This window comes from Pelodiscus sinensis, chromosome Z (genome assembly GCF_052426305.1).
Source record: "Pelodiscus sinensis isolate ZL-2025 chromosome Z, ASM5242630v1, whole genome shotgun sequence".
Classification (NCBI taxonomy): domain Eukaryota; kingdom Metazoa; phylum Chordata; order Testudines; family Trionychidae; genus Pelodiscus; species Pelodiscus sinensis.
Genome location: NC_143085.1, coordinates 6,634,592 through 6,646,914, shown reverse-complemented (window position 1 = coordinate 6,646,914; position 12,323 = coordinate 6,634,592). Strand labels below are relative to the sequence as shown.

At 49.4% G+C, this 12,323-nt stretch overlaps 1 protein-coding gene across 4 annotated transcripts in view; it reads right to left on the bottom strand.

Moving 5' to 3' along the window:
* The window catches only part of PXN (paxillin), a 93,939-nt gene that overhangs the window by 41,764 nt on the left and 39,852 nt on the right, over nt 1-12,323 (bottom strand). For all 4 annotated transcript variants that reach the window (XM_075898107.2, XM_075898105.2, XM_075898106.2 and 1 more), the window contains exons 2-3: nt 1,483-1,709; nt 861-961 (exon numbers count right to left, since the gene is read on the bottom strand). In XM_075898107.2, the coding sequence (XP_075754222.2) occupies nt 861-961; nt 1,483-1,709 (328 nt within the window). The remainder of the gene's footprint in view (nt 1-860; nt 962-1,482; nt 1,710-12,323) is intronic.

The window sequence follows — 12,323 nt, the reverse complement described above, 5'->3', positions numbered from 1 at the left end:
TGTCTCGGCAGTCAGCCCCACTCCCAGCAGCCAGCCCCACTGTTGGTGGGTTCCCAGCTACTAGTCCCGCCACCCCAGCTGGACCTGCTGCAGGTAGACTCTCCGCTGCGAGGGCGGGATCCCAGCCACTGAGTTTAAACATTTAAGTAACCTCAGAGCTGATGCTTATCAGCTAAACGTTTAACATGCCTAACTGGAACACTAAAGAGTTGTCTCAATATTGTTGCTACCTTCCCACAGTCTCTTAATTTGAGAGTTGGGGCTGTATTTGTGGCTGTAACGGTGTATCTACATCGTTCTGATCCCTCCGAGTACAGACACTGGTCATTTACTTCTATCTCCCTCCTAGCAAACTGCATCTAGGATGTTTAAGGAGAATATCCTTTGCATTTTTATGGAGTTGTTTACACAGTGAGCTCCGAGCAGGCTCAAGTTTCCAGTACAAATGTAGCAAGGTTAATGTAGCAAGGTTGTCTTACCCAAGAACAGACAACAAGTCACAGGCAGAGCTTGAAACAAAAGACAGTTTTTTGTAATTCCTTGGTGCCCTATTCACTGGATCATGTTGCCTCCTACCTTGCCGACGGAGGGATTAAACCAGCTTTCCCACCTCAAAGTCACTTCAGCACATTTCGCCACCCCACTGCATTTGCACCCAGGCTAAATTCACAATGATCTCCAGAAAAAAGGAGAAGTTCTCAGAACTCTAGAGAGTATTGAGCAACACAAGTGAAACAGGATGGGTGAGCTCAGGATCTAGGCCGGCTCCTATAACGGGAAGCAGAGTCACAGTTCTTACTGCCCCCCAGCACCCCGAACCATGATTCAGGCGTCTCATCACCCAAGGAGGGGCAGGATACCTGTAGACGTGCTCCTCTTCACTGGCACGTGAGGAAGGAGAGCAGACACTCTCTCGGGGAACGGAGGCACTGGAGCTGTACACAGGAGACTGGGACTGAGGCTGAGGAATTGAGATTTGTATTGGTGATTGAAAACGCTCAACAAAGGCATATGAAGTCACACACTTAGCTGACAACAAAAAGTTCTGATACAGATCAGCTTCAACCCCCACTGCACACGGTAGCCAAGCAACATGTCTCAGGCTTGCCCACAAATTACACATCTGAGTTGGGAAACTCCCCCCTTCCATCGCCTTTCCATAGGTGCAAGGTGTCTGGTTAATACTAGTTTTTTGTACTGTGGTTTTCACTGGAACACTGATGATGATGAGGCTTTAACTGGTATTTTATCACTAAACCAGTCAGAAGTTGAAGCCTCAACTTTCACTTCCCCCAATCATGCCACCTCACTGGGAAACCTCCCCAATTTCCCCACTACATGCCAGCCTACAGAACACCCAAACTCCTCCTTACTCCCTATAGTCCCCTTCCTCCCCTCATCTTCTGCACCTTAGCTACCCACCATACCAGACCAGAAGTCATGCACAGATCCCTTCTCTTCTACCCAGCATCGCATACTTACTTGCTGGTGGATATATCGGGAGACACCTGGTTGCCACTGGTCTAAAGGGTCAATCACAGTTCCATTCAGGGCTTCGCTGGAAGGTGGGGGTGGCACAGGTGGCGGCACAGGGATCTCCTGGTATGTATGGTTTCCAGTTGGATAGGAATAGGGTGTTTCCTCTGACAGGAACACTGGTCGCTTGGAGATGTGAGAGGTGGTAGACTCCAGGTCCGCTAGCAAAGCATCTGCAGAATAACAAAATGAAAAGGTTTTTTTCGACTTGGCAAACAACCAGTTTATTCCTTTCCCCCTCATTCAGACAGTGTCACATTTACAGCTACTGCGCATCCTGCAAAACGCTACTGGATATGGGAAGATTCCATTCTCTCCAGCACAGCACCGCATGGGTCAATAAAAGCTCTGCTATGAAAAGAAACTCCAAGAGGCACCAAAGAAGCCAGAAGAAATCCCAGTCTGGGATTTTGTGCTAAACTGGGGAATAGCTCAGCAGCAGGGAGCTTTTAGTCTCACTGTGCTTTGCATTAGACAAACTTGGAACAGTTCTACATCAGATATTGACACAGACTAATTACAATCTCCTTATTAAAAAATGACTGAGTTTCACTTTCTCCAGGAAACGAGTTCCCTGGGAGGGACTGTCTCTGGAGTCTCAGGAGCATGAACTAGCAAAAAAGAGACTTAAGTTTCAATCAGTCTATCAGGGCAGCAACCCTGCCTTTGCCTCCTGGAAGAGCAAGATTTGTCCTTAGCACACAGCAAGCCCCAACAAATGGTTAACTCCATTCCAGCGCCTGCCAGGTAAATGCAATTTCAGGTCCTGGAAACAGTTCTTAGCTTGCTGGGTGGAGAAGACTGCTTACAAATTCCCGAAGGGCAGAAAAACCCTCCATAGAAAGTACACACTCGCCTGTTGGGAAGAGGAAAACACATAACGAGAAAGTAAGATACTGCCTGGAATCAGAACAGTCACTTTGACATGTAGTGCAAGGAAAAGAGTCCCTTACCATTCTGTCTTCCTCCCTCCCTCCGCCACAAACTTTGCTTCTTGCCTGGTCCAAGCCCAGCACCCTTTGCAGTGACTCACAGACAAATCCCAGCTTGCTGGACCTGCGACCCCACCCACAGGAGTCTCCTACAATCCCCAGTGGAGCGTTGCAGGTCTGCACTGTATTTGCTTTTTAACGACAGTCTCACTGCCTGGGTGCCCAGCATTTAGAGGGGCAACAGACTCCAGCGCCCAGCTACTTAAGACTATTAGAGGAGCTGGCCCACAAGAGACACAGGCATTCATCATTACCAAACAGCAAGTAGTCACAGGCAGCATAGTTCAGAGACAGAACGCTGCCAGAGTCCAGTGGAGTAATGCAGCTTACGTAGGACTACTTAAGCTACGTAAGCTGCATTAAGTAGGATTAGGCTACTTCTCCAGGAGCCCCTTTAACTACCCTGGATTGCCATCCCCTTTATCACTACTGCAGACCAATAGTCTTCAAGGGATCTCTCAGCCATTTTCCTCTCTGTGCACTACAGCTAGCTCCAGTTCCTTCACAACTCAGAGAGAAAATCTCTCTCACTGCTAGGCTTCACAGACATCTGGGCTTTCCAAAGCACAGCTCAGCTCCCAACCCCAGTCTGGCATCACACAGTCCTTCCTGGCAGTGCGCTCTGATGGCAGCCTACAGGCTCAGAGTCTAGGCAGAGACCTGTCTTTTCAAAACCCCTTCATGAGCTGAGTAGCTCATACCAGTTCACCACGTTCAATTGCCCAAACCACACTCAAGGGTCAAATGGAGGACAGAAGCGGTTACACTACACAGAGAAGACAGGGGAGGCTTTCCTGTGCTTCCAAGAGCATCTTCCTCCATGAGCCAGGGTACTCTTGAGGAGGAAGACCTGTTAGATGAGAACCCGTCTGACAGGGCAGAATAGAGAGCACCAGCAAAGGAGTCATGTTAAATTAATACCATGACTTTACGCTCACCAAAGGATATTCAAAGTCATTTAAACCACAGTCATCATCTTAAAGTGGCCAAAATATCCCGGGAACAGACGCCCCAGGGGAATTTCACAGCTGGGGAAAAGTCAGCCCAACCTTTTTTAAGCAACAGAACAGAAGGTGGATTCCAGAGCTCTACAAACACATACCTCAGAGGAGCCAAAGAACTGCCACTGCTCTGAACGTGCAAGTCCAATGGCTGTGCGATTTTGTGTACAGTTCCCTACACAATCTCTATCAGGGAAGGTGTGGTTCTTGCCTCCTTGCACTTCTCTGAGCCAATGAGTAAAGCCAAGCAGACTCTACCAGGAAGCAAGAAAACCATGTGAACTCCAGCCTTCGGAGTTTCCACACCCATGGCACATAAAAGCACTAAGTTCTGGGCACACCTTCCTACCCCTCCCATTCTACTGCTTCTCTCCCTCTTGGAGGGGCAGATACAAGTAACTTCCAGCTTCTTACAAAAACCACTCTCTCAGATCACTTCTCTTCTGTTTTCTCTTGCTACACGGCACAATACTTTGTTAAACTACTTAGATGCACCTGCTTGGCATGTATCTGTACGTATGACAGGAGGGACAGAGAAGGGGAGAGAAGACAGCAGTTGATGCAAAGAAGAAACACTACCTTCCCAGCTGCCCACTGACAAAAGAGAGCAACAGTGCCTGAAAAGGAAACATGCACACAACCACTCTACTCCCAGCTTGTGAAGGGGATACGTGGCAGCCGGTACAGTTTAATGATTAACTTTCCCCACCCTATCCTCCCCCCTTCCTGACTTGAGCAAACACTGCTGAGCTGAGGCACAGGAAGCCGAGGAGGAGGGGAGAGAAAAAAAAAAGGCTGGAGGGGATCACTCACAGTTACTCAGTCAGAGCTTTGGATCAGGAGGGCTGGTGACGCACAGTGCTTCAGCTTTAGAACTGCATCCAGAGCAGTTCAGTTACTCTGGGCTCAGATCTCCCAAGATGTGTGCAGATGGGGCAGGGAGAGATGAGAGGCAGAAAGAGAAGTAAGACAGGCCTCTACCATAAGAAGAGCTGAGAAAACTCATGTTGACGTCAACGTAAGAGTAATGTCCAGTCACTATCCTGACCCTCACTTGGGCTGAATTGTATCAGTTGGCCAAACCTTCATCATATGGAAAAATGCCCCCTATAGGTTATTCCAGCAAGGCCTTTACAGACTAACCCCACAGTGCAGGCTGCTCCTGATATACAAATGTTATGGGCTTGGCTGACTTCTTGGTTAAGGAAATATTCCTTCTTCAGTATTCCTCTCCTTCTAGGCAGGCAGTGCTGTATGATGTACGGGAAGCAAATAAAACATTTATCTTTCCCCACCAACATGAAATGTTCCCTGAATATTCTGAACCTCCTGGGGACGGAACAGTTTTTATACTGCTGTAGGCCAAGAGAGGGCACCATGACAACTCTACACACAGCTCCACAGAACCCCACAGCAATTCCTTAACTTGGCAGCAACGCATCACTCTGCTTGTTTGGCTCCAAAGAGCTGCCCTTATTTTAGATTTGCACACTAGCCTCCTGCCAGTTCCACTTACACTGCAATTCCCCTGCCCCCCAGAACACACTGCACAACAACCTGACGCCACAGTCATAAATGCTGCAATAACTCTACCGTTTTACTATGGCTCCTAACAGTCTCCAATGGAAAAACTTTAAAAAAGAATGGTCTAGCTGCACCTTAAAGACTAACAAAACATGTAGATAGTGTCATGAGCTTTTGTGGGCACAGCCCACTTCAAATGAATGGAGTTATTAAAGGTCCAGAGGGATGGGGGTGGGAGAAGTGAAGGGGGGAAAAGGGAAAATAAATAGTCAATGTGTCCATGTCTCCAATGGAGACTTTGCATCTTTCAGAGCTCGTCTTCTAGTCTGGAAACTTCCAAGGTCGAAGAAAGGCCAGAGACTTCACTCCAGGGAATGGATTTAGTGTCCTGAAGCAGTAAGACAGGTACAGCACAGCACAAAATGACAACAGAAGCTCAGGACTAATGTTTCCCCAAGAAGTACACTTGCCAGGAATGAAGCAAAGGGCCTGTCCTTAATGTTACTCCACCTAGACTCCCTCCCAAAGATTCACAGCACACAGATGTGGGGGCAGTGCAGTGGGAAATATTCCGTTTGGGTTACTAAATAAGGCTCTGTCTGCTCTTAGTGACATGGAAATTGTATAAAGGGCCATAGCTGCAAATATCTATAACACTGCAGCTCCAGCCTTCTACACTGTTACTGACAAACCTTTGGGTATGGACAAAATACTGCAGGATGGGGAGCTGGGAAAAGAATAGTCTCTCCTATAGTAATATTATTCAGTGTCATTCCTGCCCTGCGTTATCACTGTATTCCATACCCAGAGCTTGTAAAATACTGAATCAATAATGCAGAGAGGAGACACACAACAGCTAAGAATGTAAGAGACTAGTTGACTAGTTAACTATCCAATAAGCAAAAGTTTATCAGATAGTTGACTAGTTCTAACTAGTTGCTCCCCCGCACCTTACTGCCTCTAGCAGAGGCAGCAAGTGGGGGAGCAGGAGCCGGTGGGTGCTGGGCAGGGCTGGATTAAGGCATAGGCTAGCTGGGCAGCTGCCCGGGGCACCAACCTATGGGGGTCACCTGATGGCAGCTGAAAGGGGCGTGCAGTGCCCCTTATAGCTGCCATCAGGCGCTGCGTGCCTGGCTCTCAGATCATGGGCTGCAGCAGCTCCAGCAGCCACCCTGCAGCGGCCGCCAGGGGCGGGGGCCACGTTAACCCCCGCAGTGCTGGACAGCAGTGCCTTTTCCCCCCGCAGCCACGGGGCCCTGAACGGCCAGGCTTGGCCTGCCCCGGGCTGTACGCCAGCGGCAGTAGCCGGGCCAGGCTGGGAATCTGCTGATTCCCAACTTGCACCTGTCCCAGACGCTGCGACACCGCTTTTTAAATGTATTAAGAACCTGCCAGCTGTTAATACATTTAAAAATCAGAATCACAGCGGGGGCGGTGGACCCAGAGCAAGCCAGCCCAGCTGATTCCCAACTTGCACTGGGTCCCCCCCGCCCGCTGTGCTTTAGCCCTTCAATGGTGATAGAAATGTAGCCGTATTAGTCTGGGGTAGCTGAAGCAAAATGCAGGACAATGTAGCACTTTAAAGACTAACAAGATGGTTTATTAGATGATGAGCTTTCGTGGGCCAGACCCACTTCCTCAGATCAAAGGCCTTCAAATATGTCAAGAGCACACATTAAAAGGCAGAGCCACAGCAGGGGTTAGTCAAAAGTCCCCCACTTTTTGCCTAATCAACTAGTTGATGGAAAATCCATCGACTAGTCAATTAGTTGATTAAACTAAATGTAACATCCCTAACAACAGCTTCACTGCTTATATCATGAGACTCCTTAGCAAGCAATACCTGACTCTGCATGGCTGGCACTCCAACTCACCAGAGCATCACTAGGGCAACACAGCACCTGCAGAAGCAGCTCCTGAGACAAGGAGCAGCTAGCATTGCAATGGCAAGCCAGACTCTCTTCTACACAGTCTCTCTCTTTTGGTAAGACCACACATTACACTCTGAAGTGGAATCTGACTTCAGCACTGGGTGCATCTCAAACTGCGTCCTTCACTCTAGAATACTGTTTATATTCAAGTGGCTATTCTAGATCAGCTATCCTGTTCAATGGTGTGATTCTTTAAAAAAAAAAAATCGAGGCATACAATCCCTAGGTACTTCTAATGCACACAATGGCATCTGAACACCACGTCCTTAACTTGTACCTCCCCTAGGAAGCTTTGCCAATGAAATATAATTATGAACTGCGACATCCCTGCTATTCTGGTCTTCGAATCCCACAGCTCTGCCAAGGCAATTTGAGATGAAGCAGGGGCAATTAATAAGGACTATGATGCCTGAAGGTAGTTCCCAACAACTGCCAACGTTCTGTCAGTGATTTAGACTGCTTGGGACAGTGGTTCTCACATTGTGCATGCAGCCCTGCGAGACAGTTTGCAGAATGAGCTGTGTAGAAGATCAAGCCATGCAAGAAGGTGGGGTGGGGGGCGAGAAAAGAACAGGGTCCATTACAGGATCACTTCTTTACGAGACCGTCCACCAAGTGGCAACTCTGGAAAACTTCAGGATAAGCCACCGTGGCCAGTTCAAACAGCACAGAGAGAGTTAATCATCTCCATAAGCAAGGCTAAGCTGCACACACTACTGTACATTCCTTCCCTATCCCGCCTGCTTTAGACACCCCTGCACAGATCAGAAGAACAGCACACACATTCCAAGGACTCTGCTGTTGCCCTTGCATGCTCTACATGTCAGCACTTGCTGCTCTGCGGAGAAGGCAGTATCCTCAGGCAGACCCACCTCCACAAGCAGCCACAAGGGCAAATGCCTGAGCTGCCTACATCCCAGGGATGTGTGATCAAAGCGTAAAGCCAGCCTGAGGATCGCAGAACAGCAGAAGGAAGGTGCACAGGAACCGTTATCATACAGCCCCCTTTACACGTGTGCAGGACAGGTCATTCTCCTCCAGGGATGTGAACATTTAAGCAGTTAACTGGTGGGGGCTGGAGCAGCTCCCCATCTGCAGCAGGAAAGGGGCTGCTCCATTGCCGGGGGGGAGGGGGGAAGGAGGCTGCCATAGGCAGTGGCTGCTCTGGTGTCCGAAGCAGCCCCTGCGTGCGAAGGGGAGGGAAGGGGAGGGCTCTCCAGCCCAGTGGTAAGGGGAGCCCCCCCACACCCTTTAATCAGTTAACCAATACATTTAACTGGTTAACCAATTAAACAGGATTTCATATCCCTATTCTCCTCTTCAATAAAACTAGCAGCAGCACTTTGGCTCCGTCAGTAGATTCTGTTTAGCAAGGCCTTCCAAAAGAAGTGCAGCTAACATTTTCACTGGCATTTTCCCTATGGCATCAAGGCTTCCTCTTTGTCAGTCCCCCCCTCCTCCCAAGGGAAAGCCTCCGAAGCATCCTAGGAATGTCTCTTGATGGAGGAGAGAAATCGAAGCAGGAGACAGCAGTGCAAGAGTTACTGTGAAGTCCACATCAGAGCACACTGGCAAAGCTGAAGCAGGTGTTGCGGCCGGCCACCTATCCACCCTAACTCCCCATAGCATACGTTGCCTTCCATTACTCAGAGCAATCAATGAAATTTCTACAAATCAATACGCTCTATTCCTTCTGCCAATCCCCACCCTCATGCCCCACTGCAAGATATGCGCACAAAGAATAACCAGAGAAGATATTTGCATTTTAATGATGTCATGTCTAGCTCTTAGCAGAAAGATACTTGCTCCCTAAGTTACAGAAGCTTCTCTGACTTCCAACTCAGAAGATGGGAGATTACACCTCAAAGAGATAGAGGGAAGCATCTCTCTCTTCTCCCCACAGAAATCCCCCCTTGTTCCCACAGGCCTAGGGCTGTGAGTTAGGGCTACAGATACTTACCTCATTAACTGTACCAAAGAAGACAGACTTGGTGCCAGAAGTGAGAGGAATCCCTAGGATTTCCACAGGCAGCTCATCTTCCTTGACAACTGAGGATGGGTCATTAGTAAGATATGTGGACAGAACAGCAAGGAGCTGTTTTTATAGCACAATCTCTGCCCTCTGCCCAGTCTATTGGTCGAAAAGAAATGCTAATGTATTGAATGCAAGATACTCCAAAGGCTTCAACAGCTAAAGGCCACTTCTGTGAATTCTGAGGCACCAGATTACAGTGCTGCTCCATGCTTGGGACATCTGGACAGTGAGCAATAAGGATGGAGCCAGGACTTCTGCTAGGCACAGTGCACTAATGCTAATGCTTCCAAAGCTAATGCTTCCAAAGTTCAGCCACAAAGTCTGTCTCCTCCTGGTTTGCCACAGAAGATTCCCATCACCTCTACTGCTACAGCCCCCTCGTGTCGCAGAACCAAGGATGTGATGGGCAGTATGGATGAAATGTATTGGGCGTATGTTCTCCTCCAGGGCTGGGCAAAATATGATCTGCACACTGGATCCAGCCTGCCAAGCTGCCGCATCTGGCATGTAAGACCCTCAGCTGGATCCCTGCCTGCTCCGCTCCTGCTAAGCCCTTAGGAAAGCTGGCTGCAGCGCCATGTGCTTCTGTGAATGCTGAGAGCCTGGGGGAGGGGAGAGAGGCATCTCACTCTGCTCCTGCCCCCAGTAGCTCCCATTGGCTGGTGGTTTCTAGCCAATAGTAGATGCCTGTTTGCAGGGCAGGAAGCATGTGAAGTGCCCCTCTTACTCATCCCCAGCCCCGGGAATCACAGCAAACAAGGCCCTGGTAGCTGCTGTGAGCAATGCAGGGGCGTGGAAGACAGAGACCCTGGTTAAGGAGTCTGCTGGGCTGCTGGCTGGGAGCCATGCTGGTAGGGTCTCACAGCCAGAGCCAGCCTCTCCCTCCCCCATCCCTCTACTCCCCTCTTACACCCCTACGCCATGTAACCCAAACCTTTTGCACCCCTGCTCCAGCCCCATAGACCTTCCCAGACACTGCACCCCCCTCCATCACACCTGGTCACAACCCCCTTCCAGATCTTGCACCCAAGTCTGCTGACCCTGGTCACAGCCCAAAACCCTGCACCCCCAGCCTCAGGTTACAGTCCCTTCCCAGACTCTGCACCCCCTCCCCCTATACCGCTTCCCCAGACCAGAATCCTCTCCTGTACCCATATCCCTCCTGGAACCTGCACCCCAATCCCCTGTCCCAGGTCACAATCAAATGCTTGCCCCCCTACCCCAGGTCACATCCCCCCCCAGCCCTGCACCCTCTCCTGTACCCCAGTTCACTGCCCCAAGTCACAATCCCCTCCTTCACCCAAACTCCCTCCCAGATCCCACACCCCAATCCCTTACTCCACACTCCCTTGTGCACCAACCTCCATCTCAGACCCTGCACCTCCTCTAAAATGGAGGAGTGCATCCCTCGACCACTTACCAAATTCTTGGAGTGGCCCCCCACCAAAAATTATTGCTCACCCCCGTTCTACACTAGCCTCATTGCAGCCACATTTGTTAGAACTCACATCCAATCTTCACATCTCATTACATCAGGACACTCCCGCCACACACACCCAGCACCCAAGACTTGTTTGGAATGATCAGATCTGGGGAGGAGACATCTCCAAGGGCCTAGTAACTGGGAGCCCAGAGCAGTAACTGGCAAGTCAAGTTTAAACTAAAAGGATACAACACTATAGTAATGGTCACTCTATGCCGGGGTGACCAAGTGTGACTTGTGAACCACAAACAGCTCTTTTCCAGTTAAAGGGCAGCTCACAGAGCCCCACCCATTCTCCCCCTCCTGGGGAGGAGAAGGGGAGAGCTCAGAACTTCCACCTTGCAGAGGGGTGTTGGAGTAATAGGGGCTTCTGCATAGCAGAGAGGGAGGCCTCAGGGCTTTGACCCCACAGGGTGTACAAGCCAAGGCTTGGAGCTCCAGCAGGAGCAAGGCTAAAGCCCCCAGCACCAGCACACGCCTCCCAACTCCTGAACATAAGAATGGCCACACTGGGTCAGACCAAAGGTCCATCTAGGCCAGTATCCTGTTTGCCAACAGTGGCCAATACCAGATGCCCCAGAGGGAGGGATCACAACAGGTAATCCTCACATGAACCCTCTCCTGTGACCCACCTCCAAAGAAATAGAGGCTAGGGACACCATTCCTACCCATCCTGGCTAAAAACCATTGATGGACCTAGCCTCAATGAATCTATCTAGCTCTTTTTTGAACCCTGTTAAAGTTCTAGCCTTCACCACATCCTCTGGCAAGGAGTTCACAGGTTCACTGAGCACTGAGTGAAGAAAAACTTCCTTTTGTTTGTTTTAAACCTGCTGCCTATTAATTTCATTTGGTGATTCCTAGTTCTTTTACTGTGGGTATAATTAAGAACTTTTCCTTATTCACATTTTCCATACCAGTCATGATTTTATAGACCTCTATCATATCTCCCCCCTTACTCTCCTCTTTTCTAAACTGAAAAGTTCAAGTCTTTTTAATCTCTCTTCATACGGGACCTGTTCCAAACTCTTAATCATTTTCGTTGACCTTTTCTGAACCTTTTCCAATGCCAATATATCTTTTTTGAGATGAGGTGACTACACAGTATTCAAGATGTGGACATACCATGGTTTTATATAGAGGCAATAAGATATTTTCTGTCTTATTCTGTATCCCTTTTTTAATGACTCCTAACACACTATTTGCTTTGCTGCCTGCCACTGCACACTTTGTGGATGTTTTCAGACAACAGTGCACAATGACTCCAAGATCTCTCTCTCGAGTAGTTGTAGCCAAATTAGTCCCCTTCGTATTGTATATATAGGTGAGATTATTTTTTCCAATGTGCATTACTTTACACATTTATCAACATTACATTTCATTTGCTATTTTGTTGCCCAATCATTTAGTTTGGTGAGATCTTTCTGAAGCTCTTCACAGTCTGCTTTGGTCTCAACTATCTTGAACAGTTTGGTATCACCTGCAAATTTTGAACTTCTGAAGATTGCCATGTGTGGCTTGAGAAGGTCAGTAAGTTTGGCCACCCCTGCTCTCTTCAAACCTAATCCAACTTAGCTTTCAGCCTTATAAGTGACACAGTGACATACCATTCTCCAGACAGTTTAAGGCAGAGGTCCCCAACCTTCAGAGGCTCCCGGGCGCCCGGGAGGTGGGGCCACTCACGCGCCGGGCGCCCGGGAGGTGGGGCCGCTCACGCACCGGGCGCCCGGGAGGTGGGGCCGCTCACGCACCGGGCGCCCGGGAGGTGGGGCCCTTCGTCCGGGGGCACACCAGGGGACTGGGATGCCCTTGCACCCGGCG